The 19,954-nt window shown below is 43.4% G+C and overlaps 1 protein-coding gene across 6 annotated transcripts in view; it reads left to right on the forward strand.

Annotated features, from left to right (window-relative positions):
- The window catches only part of LOC126519697 (USP6 N-terminal-like protein), a 242,522-nt gene extending 227,300 nt beyond the window's left edge, over positions 1 to 15,222 (forward strand). For all 6 annotated transcript variants that reach the window (XM_072285058.1, XM_050169056.2, XM_055065370.1 and 3 more), the window contains one exon: positions 412 to 15,222. Coding sequence is in view for 1 of the 6 variants with exons in the window: in XM_055065370.1 (XP_054921345.1) it covers positions 412 to 421 (10 nt within the window). In the remaining 5 variants the exon portion in view is untranslated. The remainder of the gene's footprint in view (positions 1 to 411) is intronic.
- Positions 15,223 to 19,954: the final 4,732 nt, after the last annotated feature.

Genomic DNA, 19,954 nt, shown 5'->3' on the forward strand with positions numbered 1-19,954 from the left:
GCTCTTGCGCTTGGTACTTTGTGAATACTTCTTCACACCGACACAAGCTTGTGTGTCTTCACTGCTGCTCTCATTTAAAAATTATGTTCTCAAGTCGACCAAAGTGAAAATTTTTCATCGTGGCATTGAGAAAGTGCTAGGAGCACAGGAGGCTAGTTTCGACAATAACCACAAGTGAAAGTTTTACACTCCCCGACGGGGCAAAAATTTGCGAATGTGATAAATAGTTAAAGTTCAATTGTCATTTCAGACAGCACATGGCATTGTTGGTAGAATTACAACAGAAATGTTTAACAACACGTAGAAAAACTGTCAATCAAATTGATTGATTTCTATGGGCACAATAGTGAAAGAGCTAAAGGGATGCCGGACAGGGGTGTCTAAGTGTGCATTCTAAATTTCTCTTCTCAGGTTACATTGAAATGGGCCAAAGAACCGCAGCAACGTGGCACCTCGTCAGAGCATGGCCATTCAGCTGTATGCTGCTCTGCAGGGCTGCTGATCAACTGAGCTGGCACGTCTGCCACGCCTTGGCCACAGGTGTCGGTGGCCTCGGCTACTGCCACCGACTTCTCAACTTCTCACCCCCAACCCCTCGCTGCTTTTGTTGCGAAAACCAATGAGTGCTCCTCTGGCACACTAGATGACTACTAAGAGAAAAATTCTACTGTCACGAGTGCACCATGTGGGTGTAAGCCAGAAGTGGCAACCCTGTGTTGTCAGTCAGGATATGCTATCAGGTGAACACCAGTGTTCCCAGTTGCAGACGACATGCTCGTTGCTGAAAGCATGTGCACATGGTTCGTGTTACGTACCAAATGCTGCAGATACGAGGAGCACCGGGTACGCTCAACCTTTATGTAGGCTAAAAATCTGGGTCCATTTGCCTCAGATTTGGCGCAGAGGTGGTGTTTTCGTGGTGCATGCCATTTAGTGCACTTCGGTTCATTACTTGAGTGTTCCACCTGAGAAAAATCAAAACTATGCGCCATCTGCTGTGGCAGCATACAAGAAACTGTAAGCATGAATGAACCATCACTACAATGCCGTGAAATGAACTTCTTTGTTTGGCATTTCCAAAAGTGAATCGTACTTCTGAAAGCAAGTATTTATTCCCTACGTAAGTAGTAATACACTCAAAGATGGTCTTTAACTTTGTGTACAAGGAAATGCCATATCTGAATAATTGAAGTGCAAATGAGCCGGCTGTTGAGCTGAAAAAGTAGCATAAACTGTGTGTCCCTGGTTACTCATTGTTCGGTCTAACCTTGCAAACAGCAACCCTGGTTCAGCAGGGAAGCATTCTTTGAGCCACGGACATGGGCAACTTGCCAGCAACTCCACGCAGCCTAACAGGCACGTGGCAACCTCACTGATACTTTTGTCACTAGGTTGCTGATTAGTTGGCCAGTGGCCTCTTTAAATGTCTGGCAAACTCGCGTGCGAGTTCTTTGTGACAAAGTTGCTCATTACTTGCTGGCTTAGGTATGGCTTGCAGATCTGACCCCTCGCATCGAAGTCTTTTATTGCTTGGGTTGGTTTTCAAGCATGCACAGGTTACCTTACGGGTTGCACTGAAGTCACTCAGGCCATTCTGAAGCTGGCCATTCTTAGTCATCTCTATACTTTTTGTGTGTTTTGCATTGTGGAGTGGGTTTCTTACTTCTAGAAATGTAAAATTTGTGTTGAAGTGGGAAGCAGAGATGACGTACTCTTAAGAGTCGTGCAGATTTTGCACATTGTTTGCAAGCACGGATTTCTTTGCATGGCCCGCAGCCTGAATTCGTTCGTTTGTTTAGTTTTAAAGAATTACTAGTGCTAAAAATGAACATTACCATCCCTGCCTCATTATGGACTCAGTTGTTTCTTGCTGCGCGGGGTATCGTCATCCTGACATTGATCACACGGGGCTTACAGAACACACTATATGTAAGGAACCCTTGCAATACATTGTCGTTGCAACATGCAGTGCATGTTTTTGTGCATGTATTAAATGCTGTAAGTGCACTCTTTTTTGTTTTTGTTTTGTGATGGTTTACGAATGGCAGCAGTACTTTGAGCCTTGCATCTTGGCACAGAGTTGGCTGACAGGCAACACTGCCTGTTTTGGTGTGACTGCTTGGACGTTAAGCCCTCTGAGCTTGAAATTTAGGCACATGACTTTGTAAGGGTCCTTGGTTTTACCTTGTCCTAATTTCACTGATCCTAGGCAGATTATGTAGTGCCAAATTAGTTTTTCTCTGGGAAGTGCGTGTGTGTGTGTGTGTGCCTTTGTTTTCTTTTTTTTTTTTCTTTATTACACTAACTTATCTCGATGACTGTTATCTTGTATAGGAATTGTTGCATGCGACAGCTGAAGGGCTTTTGTTGTTGTGTGATCCATAATGTAGGGGTTGTGAATGGTATAAAGGACATTTCCCGAGTGGCGTCGTAGCCCGAACGCTATACAGGCCAAGTTTTTGCTGCAAACAGCGACAGCGTGCCATTGTTCTGTGCTGCCTTATACACCTATCTTAAATGTAGGAACCAACTAGCATAAACTTGCGTTGCTATGTGCCTGAGTTTAATAGCTCCCAAACCTTATTTTCTCTTGGGGACATTGCCAGTGTTCCACACCTGTGGTGCAGATATCGCTGTCGTGAATGTCCGCACTTTTTTCGCTCAAAAACTCCAAATGAAGACAGGAATAAAAAATAGATTCAGTGCCCATGCAGTGTGAATCTGTCTTAAACTTCCTTCTGTCATAAGGCCAGAGCTGTGAGCCTTGGTTCAGCAAGAGTTGGGTCGGTATGGAAACCACTGCAGGAATTGGACAAGGACAGAAGCTGAGGCACAAAAATGTGTACAAATGTGTACTGTTCATTAAAGATTTATTTTTTGGCGAAGCAGTTTGTATGCCGAAACGAAATGTCGAACACAGTTAATAATATATTTCTTTCTTTTTTTAAACGTTATAGCACACTCTGGTACAAGTGGTACAAGTTGCTCATCTGTTGCCTTGTCCGAGAAAAAGATAGCTATGCATAATTTTTTTCGTACTGCCCATGCACAATTCAGAGAAGAAAGAGAGCATCAAATCGACTCAACGTTTGTTAAAAAAATAGGTCCGTCTTGTTCGGTACTCGGCTTCTGTTGTCCGATTCCCTGAGACTTCGGGGTCCACCTCACCTCCAGTCAGTGCATTCCTTTTCACTCTCTTGTGAGGCATGGCTGACAGTGCCTGCCCGCAGTCATTTTGACAAACACGAGCAGTGCGTCATCTGTTGTACTAAATCTAAAACATACAGGAGGTTGTTTGCATTTCTTTGAACCTCGGCGAAGCGCAGAAGTGTCACCCATGGAAGTCCCGGTTTTTCCACAAAACCAGTTCGAGAGTCCTTGGTTTGTATGCGGCAAGGGAAAGCTGGAGCCAGAATTACCTCTGGTATCCCATCTTTTGCATGAACAGTTTTCAAAGCCCTAATACTAGCGTCGACACGCAGTGTTTAACACACAATGCTACAGTGACCAGGGTTTGTAGCACTTATTGAGACCCTCGGGCATCAAAGTTCCATTGCTTTATTTGGTTTTCTTTTTTGCTAAGCTTAAAAGCTAGACATCTGGCCATTGTGCAGTCCGAAAATCAAGCCAATCCTATCTTGTTGAAACATTTTGTTGAGCCTTTCTCAATTCTTTCTTTTGCATGCAGTTAAGAAAATATTTATGCTCAGTTGTTTAAAACAATGTTCTGCTTTCAAGCTCCTCCGAAACCCTTTTAAATTTTCTCCAAAAAATACCAATACAAACCTAGTATTGTCCCTGAATGCACAGTTGTGATCTTCAATGTGCATTCTTTTGTGAGAGTATCGTTGTACACCACTGATAATAATCAGAGTTTCAGAGATCCAAAGCACAGTGGACATTGTTTTTTGTCCTTGACTAGCTTTCTTGTTTTTCATTGCAAGAATATATCGTGCTGCTGTTCACGTTTCACGTTATGGCAATGCAATTGGGACATTTTGCTGGGCCAACTTTTCTAACCATAATACCGAATACTCCTGCTGCCGAGAAAGGTAGTTTGTGCACTTGCCTGATCTGATGCATTTTGCCTAGTGAGATGAAATAAAAGGACCGAATGGACGGGACAGCATTGGTACAGCGAAAAAAATACACTGCAAAGGACATACATGGCAGTGCTGACCTGCGACTAACATTCGTTTAGACTGCCCCAGCTGTATGTGTACCCTGCCGCATTGAGCAACCAAATAGAATTGTGTGCAGCGCATACACATGCCTGAGCGTACCTGTCGTAAAAGCCACATCCTTAATTGTATCATTTGCATGGTCAGCAAGATGGCCAACTCGCCAAGACTGAGGTCCCATTAAACGAAAGCGAGCACTTTTCTTCAAGTGGTGCTTTCACATTGACACCATTGTGTTGTACTTCAATCGATCTTTTCCATTCTATGTTTGTGATAGATAGAATGTGGCAGTAAAGTCTTTGTTCCTCTTCACATTGCATAGCATTGCATAACACTGCTTTTATGAAGTCATATTTTAACTCTGAGTTCTCAGCATTCCAGAAGGTTGTCGTCTGGTACTTGGGCCACATCTTGGACCCACACCGAAATTGGCAGTGTTCCCTAAGTGACTAATCACTTTGGTGGAATGGCGAGGGCACAACAGCACATCATTTTATTTATAAGTTGGGACAAGAGTGTGCGCAAAACAGTGAATTTGGACATACTGTGTTTTCGTACATATAAGCCGCCCCTGCATACAACCCATTGGTTAAAACAAAGTATGTGTGTAACTTGTTCAGATAGCCGTGGACAATGATGTTCGACTCGATGACTTACAGTACACCATAATGAGGGAAAGAGATCATAAGGGTAGCCTGTTGGGAAATTTTGTACACGGTTTTTTAGCACAGAATTTCTTGAAAATGCAGAGTTAATAGAACGACATAGGTAAAGTTGAAGGTAGGGCACTGGGCTTAAGACAAATACACATCAGCCATTTATAACCATTACTCAAGCATGGACTGGTGGTTCATTTGTGTAGTGGTACAGTGTGGTACACTTCTGCCATCTTGGATGTTTACTGTATAGACTCGTGCAAGGGCCCCCACCCATAACTTTGTGGCCTAAAATTTGGTTTAAAAAAATCCATCTGAGAAGCAATCCCGTTTGGTGCCCCGATGCCACTCATGCACATCATTGAATTTTCATGCACTGTGCACTTCCGCGAAACCCCCACTAGATGGCGAGAGCTGTGCGTTGACCTCTGATGCAATGGCACATTTGGGGATCTGGAGTGTGCCGGCACTCGGCAGCATTTTGACCCAAACGTTCAGTCCCGTGTAAGGGCCGCACCTTGTCAAAATTGTGGTAGAAAAAGTGCGGCCCTTGCACGAATCTGTACAGTATCTAAATGGCGAGTGTAAAAAAAAGATTATCGTAGGAAGAACGTAACCAGAAAAAACGTGCCTCGCAAGGTAATCAGATGGCAGTGTACTTATGTTGTTCAGTGCTTTTCAGAGATATGCTTTCAAATAATTACTGATGCTGTGAAGAATGAAGGTGAGAGCACCAGTGTGCGGGGAATCTGGCCAATATGAACTAGTCGCTTCCTTAATCTTTTTTACTTTTTTTTGCATGCCATATGTAAACAATCATTCTGCTGTATATATTTGTGGGTTAATTATAAATCTGGTGTAAAGGAAACTTATTTTCCTGTACTTCACTAATTAGTTTAAGCACTTGCCAGAAGTATGTGCACAGCCACAAGTATTCACCTTTAGAATGCATCCATGCTGCCTTGGTCATCTAAAGCTGCTAGCTGGGTGCAGTGACTAGTGAACGTATATAATTGACAACTAGTGAGTTTTCACCTGCTTCTGCCTGCGAGTCCACACGACTTTCTCCATGACTGCCAGAGCTTCCATGTCTTTCCGCGGCTGGAGGAAAGCTCTGGCATTGTGCAGCCTTGCCTGTGAACAGAATGGCCGAGACATATCCAAACGAGCAACGCTGTCACTGGACAGAAGTGGGAGAGCGCATTGTGTTGCTTTGTGTGCACTCAATACTGAGCGCATGGGTTGGCCTCGACGCGTAAATAGTGCAGTCTTGTAAATGGTCTGCTGGAACTTAGCCCATCATTTATTGCTGCATACTGCACATTGCTTGTCCAATTGCTGCATGTGTTCTGTGGCTCCTGGTGCATCCATCCATGCCTGGCCCTAGCCAGAACCCTGCACGTGCCGACGCACATTTGCACGAATACCAACTTTATATTTTGTTCTTGTAGCTTCCATCCTAAAGCTGATACTATCGTATTGGGTGCCACACAGCAAACATAAGAACCACTTTTTTCTTTTTCTGCTGCTGTGCAATTAATCACCACATGTCTAACCCATGAAAGAAAAGCATAACATTTTTAGCCTGCGGGTGAGGAGGAGAAAATGATTGACCAAACTAGAAATTTACAGGTGTTTGTTCTGCAATGTCTAGGTGTCTATCTTTTGAGCCTGTAACTGTGGTTGCAATATACATCATCAGGTCACATTATAGTCACCGACAGTGCATCTCTTTAAATTTTGTTGAGCACTTTATAAAGTTAGCTTCAGCATTATAACTTTCAGTGCAGTTTCACTCTGATGAAGTGCTCTCTGTGCCTAGGCTGTTGGTGGTAGAGAGAGTTGAGATAATTTTGATCTGGCATGTTGGGGCATGCCAACCCATGCGAACGACTTGCTTTATTTAAAGCATCTCTGCTAGGTGCAAGAAAGTGAAAAAAATAAAAGCCTTCAGTTTAGCACTTCATAATGTTCTGAAGTGTGGCACCAAGGAGCACAACAGTTCATGCCTCACAAGCTGTTTCTAGAGAAGCCACTGTTCTGAAATTGCAGGGTTCTTTCCTGCAGTTCTTAAGGTATTCAATGATAATGTGGTGTGTGCGACTTCTGATGTGCAAGCTGCTGACGGCGTTCAACTGATCATAATTGCTCAGATTGTGCTGTTGAATCTTTCCTCTCAAGAAGGTTGTGGCAAAAATGACTGCTCTTGCTTCAGGGCTCTCCAAGTCCAGTGCTTTGCACTCGAGGTGAAATGCTGCCAGCTCGGAGGGTGCTACACTTTTTGAGAAGCCAATGTTGTTCTGCTATTCTATTTAAGCGCGATGATGGACGTGCAACGATGCGCTGACAAATTTTAATCAGTTCTCTACATAATCCTTGGATACATTAGTTCTGAAAGGTGGATTAGTACTATTTTGCAATAGTAGCACAATTTTAAAATTCCATTGTGACTAACAGTGGCACTTGCTTTCATTTGCTGCCAGTTAAAGGTGCAGCTATAAGTAACCATTCGCGATTTCTTCAAATGCAAGACTAATTTGGCCATTTGAACCATTATTTTGCTGTTCTATGAGAATACGCCACTTCTGTCACCTTCTTAAAGCTTCCCTTAGCCCAAGAGTGGGCTAACCACTATAAAGTTACCACTGGAAACCAAGTTTGTAGGGGTAGCTCGTAAAAACAGCTTGTCTCTCTTAAACGTTTAAGTTTAACAGTTCAATTCTTGTTATTCTGCGGCAGTTTTTGTCCTGTTTGGATTGCAGATATTCAAGATGCCCACATTCTATTTTGTGTAGTATTGATAATGGGTAAAACCTTTGCAGCATTGCTTTGCTGGCAAGTGTGAAATTGTAATTTCGATTGAAAGAAGCGATTTTTCTACCAAACGTGTGTATAGGAGTACCAGGAAGTACCTGTCTCTACTGGTTGAATCGCTGGTTTGCCGATACTCGTAATTTTGCGCAGATGTGCTATTTCGTAGTGCATGCAGTTTAATATCACCATCAGTTGCTGTACTTGTCTGTTTCCTTCAGACAGAATCGTGAGTCTGTGTCTGCAGTGATGCAACAGAATGGGTGTTGATTTCACTTCAATGGAAAGGTAGCGTCATCTGTCATTGTTAGCACAGCCTCCCGTGTCTGGCCATTACAGTGAGAGCTGGCGCCTCTGTTTCATTCTGCTTTATTCTTTTCTTTTGTCTCCCATACTTCTGACTCAGTCCAGACAAAACAGGCAAGTACTGGTACTAAACTGCATTCACCATGAAGTGCTGCTTTTGTGCAAAATTTGAGATCAAATGTGTTATGTTAGCAGGAGCAGTGACATACACCTGACCTTCCTATTCATGAAGCATCCGGTACACTAAGCAGGTTCATTCTTAGGCGAGACCTTTGTTCTGGCGGCATTACACTTGAACCAATGTATGTTCTAGTCCAAATGCACAGAGCAATAAGAGCGATTCCCTAGCTAGAATTACCAGGCAATACGCAGGAACTGCTGCTTTTGGTGGACACGACGTGCAAATAATCTGACAGGAAAAAAAAGTATAGCCTCCAGAGCAGCCATTTTTGCCTTTTTAATCCCTTCTCTGTGCAGCTTGTCTCTGCCAATCACTCATCCTGCCTCAAGTTCCAAGTTTGTTGAGCCTGATAATTCTCCATCGTGCACCAGCTGATGAAGCCCTGCCACAGTCTGCTTCCTTCGCAGCTCTTGCATTTGCTATTCTCCACTTCTAGTAATTCCACCATACATATCCATGCTTCTTCTACTAGCAGTGTGTGTGTGCGAGGACTGTACAGCGTGAAAACCTCTGGAGAGCCAGGGTTTTCAGGAAGGCTGAGTATAGATGTTGCACTATGCATTCTTGCAGTATGATTGCATAGTTCTCAGATTTAAAGAAATGCACGTTGGATGTGATGATTGTTGCAGGTATGCTGTCTGTTCGACTGTGCTTTATAAATTTCATTGTTTAATAAAAACAAGGTGTTGACACTGGAAGAGGCAGACGTGAGGCAATCTCAGTGTGTAGTATGCCATTTCATCTGGCACATGTTGCAGGCGGGATTGCCAGGGGGAAATACAGCACATGTAAGTGAAGCATACATGTTCGCTCACTTTGTGTGCTTCTGGTTCATGTAGCTGTTGTGCAATCTGCACACTTCGCAATAGCTTCAACCAGTGTGCTTCGTTAGGCATCGAATTCTGCTTTGGCGTCTGTGCTGCTCAGACACAGCTGTGCCAGCCCTAAGCAAGCGTTACAATGCTAACCACACTTGCAGGGTTCTTGTATTCAGCCCCTTTCTTGTTGCAACAGGCGAAAAAAAAAAGATAATGCCAGACTTGCTACAGCCTCGATCCCTCTACTGCACGTAAGCAGTTGGAACAGGCCCCTGCTTCTTCCACTTTTCTCGCTGCACTTTGCGTTCACTTAGGGGGTTTGTAAAGTGCTCCCACTCTGTACTGTACAGACTCTGCCAGAGCTTTCATGCAAGCCTATTTGTCTTCAGCCAGCCCCCAATTTCGGTACCTTGGGTGCTTAAATTATTCAAATGAGGGTAGCCGTACATTCTAGAAAATATGCAGATCAGATCTTCAGATGTTCAACTCTCTGAATTGCAAACGATCTATCTCTTCCTGTTTGCCCGTGAGAGCTACTCAAAGTTAGCTAAATGTGTGTGTCTGTGTCATTACATTGCATGCATTACTTACAAACTTGTTTTTTTCACAACTTGACTGCATATTGCAGGAAGTTATTAACTATGGTGAAACTGCTACTACTATTACTTCATATGGAAGGAAAGTGACCTAGTTCACAGTGCGTTTTGTTGTAGAGTGTCGGCGGGACTTAAGTCTGCCGGAGCATGTCTGGCAATACTAGTGAAAGGCGCCTTTTAGTAACAAGGAGTCAATAATGCAAGACTCAGTAAAGCAGTGGACTGGGCTGTCGGTGTAATGTGGTAACTGCATTTAGTAAAACATTTGTTTGTGGGTGCTCCTTGTTTTGTTGTGTTTTTGAAACCTTACCAAGCACATTTATTTCGTTATAGATACATTACTCTTGATCTGTACTAAAACAGCAGTGTTGACTGCATACAAACATATTAAAGCATTAAATAATCCTCCACAGGTTGGGTAAACAAAATCTAAGTTCTTCAAGGCTGTATGTGTGCTTAATATAAAAGGCTGTCATTAATTTCAGTGGCTTGTGCCGTATTTTAACAATAAGGCTAACCTCTAGTGTTCAATAAAGCATGAATTCTTTTAAGTTTTTGAACTACTGTCAGAAATTGTAAAACACGAACGTTTTTACAACGCACACAGTGTAGCTCCTTGCTAAAGCAGCTAGGCGTGCCAAGATTTCCTGCTTTCGTAGTCGTTGGCTTAATACTCTTGTGATTGACTGTGAAAGTGAAGTGTCGGGACGCTTGTATAGATCGACTAAAATATTACCTAGCCAGGACTGCAGTTATTTGCTGTGGCCTTGCAAGCACAGTGACTCGGGCGAGTTCTTATCGCACGATTTGATATAACTTTCTTGAGCTTTTGTGTTTCACTTGCACCTTGATGACAACATCATGCAGAGCAAGTGTGGTTAGCATTTTACTGGCAAATGTCCTAAGCGGTTGTAACTTGTACAAGGACAATCTACTTGGTGAGCTGTCTGTGTCTGTACAGTCTAGTGCAATTTTCAGGTATTCATTGTCATTGCGGCTGCATATTTTTTTTTACATTGGTTTTCGTCTTTCATGGTAGCACGACGAGCGCACAGAGCACTCTATCGCTCAAAACACTCAAATGCTGCTGAATCCAGTCTGTGCCAGGAATGCTCTCTTACCGCCACAATATGTGATGAACAAGTGAAATACAAGTGAGAAACTGAAATATAACCCGTCTTACAAGTATACTAATAACTCTAAAAGGTGAGTTTGCATTGTTACGTGCATAACCGCCAAGAATGATGCACTCCTCGAGCTAGGTGTACAAACTGCAGTCGCACCGAAATCGCGCGGAGCGATGAAAGGGTAAATAAGAACACGTTTCAGTTGGCCTGCTTCATTAGTTCACGTGGACTCTGCGGAGACCTTAAGACGATTTTTGAGCAAATTTCTGTGTTCAACTCGTAACATTGTCGTTGCTTGTTTTAAAGTATTGGGAGCAAGAAAATGTGTTGGTTGGGAAACTTTGTGCTTGGACAAAAGTCCCTCATCCCATTGGCTGCACTGGCACACGTTGCAGTTCTTCCACTGGCTTCAACAGCATCTTGTAGAGTACATCTGTTTGTTTGTTCTTTATTTAACTTCGGTGTACATATATACATATATATATATATTCTAGATATACATATGTGTAATAGCACTTGAGCATCCTTTTAGACTTGCTCGACGACTGTGGCCATGCAATACTTGTCTCTTGAGCCTGCCCCTACACTTACCACAAACGAGTGACGACCTCTGCTCTTTAGGAGCAGGCAGCACGAAAGGTGGCGCAGGTGTATTGTGATGACTGGACGGGGACGCTGTGCTTTCATTAGTCGCAGACATGCCACTGCACTTGTCTTTTGGACATCGAGTCCCAGCCTTTCCTTGAGGAGAAATCACTGCTTGCGGTTGTTGCTGCAAGAATTGTGGCTAAATGCGCCACCCTCAGCAGGGCGACGAAACTCACCTAAATCACTGTGACGTCGCATCACCAACAGTGACAAGTGGTGGAACCTGTGGCTAGTGATAACCACCGAGGGGCTTCGTTGGTTCTGCGGACACTGGCATATAAAGTGTACTACAACAAGCTGCCAACAGGAGCAGACGTGCTCTACTCTTGCTTCAGATATGGCCTTTTGGACAGAACAATTTTTCTTTCATGTTACCTGTTGCTTGACTGAGTGAATTGCAGAAAACTTACCGCATTGTTTTGATTTGATGTTCCATTTTATTTGCTTCAATGTCTTGTGCATCGCAAGTCATTACTTGTGTAAACCAATCAATGTACTGTGCACATACTGCCGTGCCAGAGTGAAACGCAAGCTACAAGGTGCACTTGCTATGTTTGCCAGTGGACATAAGTCCCTCATCCCATTGTATGGTGGTATTTTCTGTTACTTTTGGAGGCTTGAGCACACTAGTAGCTAGTGATGCCACATCAAGTAATTCAGTGTAATAGATGTATACTACTTCGCTTCTTCCATTAGATATAATGCTACATTGTGTGAATTATACTGGAACATCTGGCCCCAAGAAATGTGTGCAGTTGTGCGCATGCATTGGCCACTCCAGGGCAGCATGGCTTGCAAATGCTTTGTTGATGCCATTGCCACGCTACTTTCTGCAAGGGCAGCAGGATTCTTTCGTGCTCCTGTGTAATCTTGTGTCCATTGGTCACAACAATAAGCAGAGCCATCGACTTGCCACAAATTGTCGCGCAGCAGTCTGTTACGTATACAACTCGAGCAATACCTCGTAGGAAGTCTCGCACGATTCCGTGCAGACTGCAGCAAAGTGATTGGTGTTGATATACTTGTCGGTGGCACAAAAAGCACAGGACAGATTAAAGGTACGTGCACTCAGATGCGCATTGTTAACGGGAAGTCTATTCGGTTAAATAAATTGCTGGCAGCACTTGTCCTCTCTGTGTGTTGTTCTCGTTGAGGTCATTGTTTTTGTGCACAGGCTAACCCAGCAGCATGGTCTTAACGAAAACTGATATAAAGGTACGGTCACATAATTGCCTGTAAGCATAGTCCAGAATCATGTGACCATAGCTACATAAAAACAAAATGGGGTTTGAGGGCTGTGCACCAATTTGTTTGTTCCTTTTGTCTGTCCCATGTTTTCTGCACCGTTCACAAGTGTGCAGCAGTGCCTGGCAGAAGCTAGTGTGCCCAGTGTTGTGCTGTCTAGTCGGACATCATCTCTTGTCTGCATCTGTGAACTTGCAGCCTGTGCAGCCAGAGTCTCAGCAGCACGTGCAACTGGACAAGGTTGCCAGGCTGCGTTGCGTCTCCAGAACAATGCTTTCACATGCGTCTCGTACATCTTTGCCCGGCCAGCCTAGCTCTTTGTTCAGTCCTTGCTGCTAACTCGTGCCTGTGACCTTCGTGTATCGAAATCGGTGTAATGAAACAACCCTGTGTATAGCATCTCTACCTAGATTTGTACATACTGTGGACTGATCAATGCCAACTTAGCTGCATAGCATTCGTAATCGGTTGGGGCCTGTTTTGTGCTAGCTTATTAAGTGTGTCTTGTGCATTCCGACGACACTGGTACGGGGCTAGACAATTGCAAAGTAATGGTACCAGTGCTTTCAACCCTACTGCCATTTGTGATGGACCGCTGGGTGTCAGATGGACTTTTGCCTATACCAACTCCAAACGTGCACCTAGGTTCATATTCTGTTTTGTGTTGTTGTTGTTGTTCTTTTTTTTTCTCCTTTTTGAGCTTGCAATTCAGTGGTGCTCTTTTACAAAAAACATGGAAACGTAGTTGCCTTGTTTGCAGTAAAGTGACTAATGTGAAACATAGTATGTACTGAGGAAGCAAACCCACATCTTTTTATTTTTTTGTGCATGGGCACCTGCCTTAGTTTTTCATTTCATTTTTGCTTTGCAGTACAACAGTAACTTACAGAATTTCAGCACATTTTCCAAACTGAAGCCTGCATTTTGTCACAGAAGCAGGACAAAGCTAGCTGCGAGGAACATACACACACGTAACTGTTGCTTGCAAAATCATATTCAGCATGGAATATGTAGCTTGCAATTGCACACAATTGCAGCCTTGTCTCTGCAAAGGAAAGGAACACGTGCAGTGTAGTGTCTGTTTTGTGGGCATGAAAAAATTATTCCCAGCTCACTGAATTAATCTTCTTGCTAAGAGAACTGCTAAACCTACCACAAGGTACCAGTTACCATGAAATCTGAGACAGACAAGCTGTGTTGGCATCCTTCTGTACTTCTGTGGCCACTTTAGAGTAACCTGTGATTCATATTGAAGGGGAAGACTTTCACCCAGCCGTATGTAGCACGAACCTCCAAAGGAAACTTGTACAGGTTTCTCAAAAAGCTTCACAGTTGAGGAAAAATTTATCCTGGTCTGGGATTGGAACCCAGCACCAACGCTTTTCCAGTGCGGTGGCTCTACCTCTCGGCTAACAAGGAAGCTAGCAGATCGCAGCGTGAGAATGAATTAATCTACAACTCTGAGTGCAGGGACACAATATGGCAAGTCAGTTTTGCGGAACTCCGAAATGTGGAAGAAGTGTCGTGAAGGAAAAACTGTCATCCACTCAAATGTAGCACAAAGCTAAAGAGGAACAGGTCCTCCAACTTGCAAGATTCCGCAGAACTGACTTGCCATACTGAAAACATAAAAAATTATTCAGAGAAGTCTGGACATCGTGTTGGGTTGCCATTCAAAATGAAGGCTGATGGGATTGGTCGATGTATGGTTTTCTATATGTGCATACTCCCAAGCTGTGTTTGACATGAACATGCTCAGCAGGGAACGTTTACGACCTAGACTAGGGCTGACCACATACACATTGGTGTTAAGCAGGGTCTCAATGGGAAAAGGCCAACAAGGCTTGCATCGAGTCCTCAATAACATAAACATAATACATTTTCATGAAGGGGATCGACCATACATCAAGAAATGAGACGGAAAATAAACTCTGAAATTTGCGAACAGAAAGAACTGCTATAGAAGTGCAACAAATTCTAGTAATAAAATATTAATATGTGACAAAGCATTATAACAGAGGCTGGAGAACTAGAAAAGCAACACACCAGATGCTTTACTGAACTTGAGTGCAGCACAGCACAAAATGGTAATAAATTTAAAATGGGTAATTTGCAAATATTCAGAGAATTGAAAAAATTTTTCGTGCTATGGCGTGAAATGGCTGTTTGTCTTGAGCATTTCCTGCCAAGCACTTCATTCATTGGTTTGCACTGAGGTTGCTACAGGTGAAGCTGAGCTTCGGAGCTTGCATCTATTGACAACCTCTTGTCATTTTGTACGACTTATTTTCACTGTAAATATTTTGCTTTTTGAGAAGCCTCTGAAAGCGGTGGGGTAACGGATTATAGAGCAAAAAAGGGATCTGCATACTGAAGCAGGCTCCACATTTCTTTGGTGTAAAAAAAAGCACACAAGTTTATAAACAAAACATTATGCCTGGTGGTCCAGTAGGATGACACCTGTCAACATTGAGGGAAGAGGTTTTTATTTTGCCTGGGAAATTTGTCAGTTAACTTTGTGTTGGGAGGGCTTTAATCACAATGGAATCATTTGTGTGTTTGTACAGTAGACAACATGTGAAACGTGACTTCTCTATACATATATGTATATGTAGAGCCTTTTGGTACTAAATAAATTAATTTTTATAATGATTGTGGATTCATCACTTTTTTTTTTGTTTATTCTACTCGGATTACTCGGTCTATTTTCACTACCCTCAATCGCTGAAGCATTTAGGGAAGTGATTCATTCTCGGAAAAGGTTTAACATAACGTGTTTCTGACAGTCCACACTGGCATACACAAACATGCCATGCTACAGCTAATCGCTCAACTATAAAATAAAAATATTAACTTTTATGCCTGGGTTCACAAAATCCATCGTAATAATAAAACTGGTGTGGTCACATGCAAATGGCAAATGTTTTGGTGCTCGCCTAAACATTTTCCATTTGAATACGAAAAAAATCTCGGTGCCCTTCCACTCTGTGGAGAGGGATGACCAGCGAAGCTGTTTATGTAGGCACCTTAATGGCAAACTGCACCTCCACCATGGGTCAGCCCGGCATTGCACTATCTTCGGGATCATCCCACGTACGGGGGGTGCTTAACGCCTGGTTCACCTCCGCCGCGGGTTGGCCCGGCTTTTCGCTATCTCCAGGATCGGCCAATGTATTTTTTTTTTGCTTACCACAACGACACAAAAATTTCCCTGGACGGTAGAGGTATACAGCTTTGCTGTAAAATTCACCAGACTTGTGCAGCCTCAGAGAGTCGTAACCCAATGTCAAGTGAAGAGAGAGCTTTAGCTCGGGAGACTCCCATCTAAATACACGGTGACGGAAAAATAATTTTTCTTGGCAAGTGCAGCACTGAATTTGATAAGGTTTGTTGCATTTAGAAGAAAAATGTTGAAATCTAATGACTAGGTAGATTTTTTTGTTTAAGTCATTCCAGAAATTGTTTAGAAGATTGGAAAATTTCGTGTATCCATTGAGAACCGTACAACTCAAACAATACGTAAGACGTTCGGCAGCATATGTTGCTCTCCTGTCACCTGTGATGGCAAAAGCCTGCAGCACATTTGGTAACGCATTGACCTGTACGACAGTCTGAGGGGTGCAAGGCACAATGAACCGCAGTGTGAAGTGCACGTGTGGCAGCCCTCTAGGTCGACCTTCCCCCCAACGACACTTGCGACCACTTATTGCACCACTACCTAAAGGTGCAGCTTGCTAGTCGCCAGCAAGTCTGACGAATGTGTGCCACAACCTGAACATAATAGGCATACAATTGTTGTACCTCGTGACTGTTTATTTGTCAGTCCTATTTTAGCTTCGTCTGGTAGTTTCCCTCTAACAACGCACCATCGATGGGGCTCCTCGATGGCTTCTTGATGTTCAGAGACATAATTATGGCCTTAAGATCTGTAAAGTAGCAGGAGATGTACTGCAGCTATTTAATGGCATCGTGGTTGTGGAAAACCAAGTCTATGCACGTTACCCTGTTTGTAGTGACACTCTTCTTGGGAGTGACCCAAGTCCAATCCTAGCTCTCGCTCCACTTCGGTTCACCACTTCGATCACCAACTAGGAGCATGGGTCTGAGTAAACGGGTTGTGTGTCGGTCGACATGCTTTTGCTTCTGAGATGTTTGGAACAGTGATGGAATGCGATTGCGTGAGCGGCCACTTCTATTTATTTCCCAGCTGGACACCATGTTTCTGTACATTGTATGTATGATCCAATGAATGTATGCACTGTACGCTTCACTTTGCTGAGCGCTTGTAACTTCTGCTTTATGACAGGGGTATACTTGCATTTTTTGCTTGCTTAGGGGTGTATGAGCTAATACTGATGATGATAGTTTTGTACCATTGGAGGGAACAAGCCGTAGTTTTTGTACCATCAGACTGGATTATGTTTTTTTGGGTATGAGCTATTGCAATCAACCACTTAAGGCTTTCACCTTAAGAAAGATCATTTTATAAACTGCATGTATTAAAAAAGCAAATCTAAAGTGGACAAAATGTTGCGAATGTTGCAGCAATTTCATACAAACTGTGAATCTGGAACCTGTACACCAAATTTGTGTACGTTAGATGCTCCAATGAATCTAGTTTACCATATCAAACGAAATGGTTTTCGAAGCCCGGCTCAGCTACCACCGTTATGAGGTCACATGATTAAGTCGCTAGTGATTAGGGACGCACGATCGCCATATATAGCGCTGGAAACTATCTCTACATACCCATGACACATATCAAATGATGCGGATGGAGAAACTTTCTTCGAATACGAGAGAGAGAGTTGACACGGCCAAGTCATTAGTGATTCAGGTCACATGACTACTTTCGGGCATGCTGCCATATTGTGTACCCTGGCTTGATGCCTCTCAAACGAAATGGTTTTCGAAGCCCAGTCTGGCTATCACTAAATGAGTCTACATTGGATGATCACTAATGATGTGGTCACGTGACCAATGTTCAGTCGAGTGCAGTGCTCTTCTACCCATGGATGATGCATATCAAACGAAATGGTTTTCGAAGCCCGGTTCAGCTACCACCATGATGAGGTCACATGACCAAGTCACTAGTGATTAAGGACGCACGATCATCATATATATCGCTGGAAACTATCTCTACATACCCATGACGCATATCAAACGACGCGGATGGAGAAGCTCTCTTCGAATACGAGAGAGAGAGAGAGATGACACGGACAATTCAGTAGTGATTCAGGTCACGTGACTACTTTCCGGCATGCTGCCATATTGTGTATCCTGGCTTGATGCATATCAAACGAAATGGTTTTTGAAGCCCAGTCTGGCTATCACTAAATATGTCCACATTGGATGATCACTAGTGACGTGGTCACGTGACCAATGTTCAGTCGAGTGCAGTGCTCTTCTACCCAGGGAATATCGTTTTTGAAATCCCGAGCCGGGCTTCGAAATTGTATTCGAAGCCCGGCTCAGCTACCACCATGAGGAGGTCACATGACCAAGTCACTAGTGATTAGGGACACAATCACCATAAAGAGAGCTGGAAACTAACTCTACATACCCATGACTCATATCAAACGACGCGGATGGAGAAGCTCTCTTCGAATACGAGAGTGAGAGTTGACACGGACAATTCAGTGGCGATTCAGGTCACGCGACTACTTTCGGGCATGCTGCCATATTGTGTACCCTGCCTTGATGCATATCAAACGAAATGGTTTTTGTAGCCCAGTCTGACTATCGCTACAATGTGGCTTGATGTTGTCGCTAGTGACTCTTATCACGTGGCCGTATTCGAAAGCATTGCACTCGTTTGTATCCTGGCCTGATGCATATCAAACGAAGTTGTGTTGGGACCCTGGTTCGGCTATGACTCTTATGTGCTCACACTAGGTAAACACTAGTGACTGCGATAAAAGTGCCACATAGCGACCGAGTGCACCGTTCTTCTATCCCAGAGCATGATGCACGTCAACTAATATCATTTTTGAAATCCTCTTCAACTATTAAATCGATGAACGGTAACGACAGAGTCACTAATATATTTTGTCACATGACCACTTTCGGGTGTGATGCAATGGTTTTCTACATGCATGATGTATATCAAACGAAATGGCCTTTAAAGCCCTGTTCAACTATCACTATAATAAGCTCACATGAGGAAATTACAAATGATTAGTGCTACATGACCCCGTCCGGACATGGTGGACTCCTCATCTGCTCAGTCTTGGTACACACTTATCTGAATGGTTTTAAAGCCCCGTTCAGCTATCACTGAATGAGCTAACACGCTGAAACTTAATGACTGGTGTTACATGACAGGGCATCTTAGCATAGTGCACTCTTCTATCCACACATTATAGATAGCAAACAAGATGGCGTCCGTCTCTCTTGGGCTATCTTTACATAAAGCTCACTTTGCAAATGAGCTAACGATTCATGTAACATGACCATGTTCCATCACAGTGCGCCCTTTTAGTAACTAGGAATGACACATATTACAGGAACGAACATATGAACCCGTGTTAAGCTATCACTCCAATTAACTGGCAAGACTAGTTCAGTAGGGATTCTCATTGCGTCATCTTGTTATAGTAAAATTTGCTTTTTTACTGCGTCAGGTATTCCTAGCACCAGACCCCCCGCCCCCCTACGCCTTTGAGGCTCAGCGCTATTTTTACATTGAAAGCACTTTTATGCGAATATATGAAAAGATGCTATGCCCATTTTGATACTGCAAGTCACCAAATTCAAGCAATTTAATAGAGATATTATCCTATGTAGTCATAATCTTAATTAAAAAGAAGGCGTAAACGAAAGCAACTGAAAGGTTAGGATTCAGCTGTAGGTGACGCCAAATTTCAGTGAATTCGTATGTCTTTGCACGTCACCTCAGGCCCAGTGTCGGGTTATGCCTCCTTGGAGGTCAGTGACATCCTCTATTCGAGAAGGCAGCGGTCTGTACCGTGCGTCAAAGAAGCTGGAGTCGGCATTCGCACAGTCTCACTTCCTTTATACCGCCTCCGAGAGCGCACTTGCCAAAATGCCATGGCATTCGCTCCCAAGATGTTCAGCTTTCTTTCGCCCCATATATGCTCAATTATGTTCGTATAGGCTCTTTTCGTAGCCATCGAAGCCTTCTAACGTTAAGATAGATTTGAAGTCCATCCACTTTCGTGATGTGTGCACAGAGGAGAGGTCCTGTTGAAAAAATATCACTATCGGCATAGCGCCGTCTTGAACATATAAAAGCATGACGAGATTACGTATTTCGCAGCATTTCTCTGGTGTACGGCTCCCATCTATCCAATGCAGCAAACAAGGTTTCCCTCTGGATACTGCGTCCCACACATTGACTGTGCATCTTTCGCTCAAGTAGGAGG

Source organism: Dermacentor andersoni, chromosome 10, assembly GCF_023375885.2.
Source record: "Dermacentor andersoni chromosome 10, qqDerAnde1_hic_scaffold, whole genome shotgun sequence".
Taxonomy (NCBI): Eukaryota; Metazoa; Arthropoda; class Arachnida; order Ixodida; family Ixodidae; genus Dermacentor; species Dermacentor andersoni.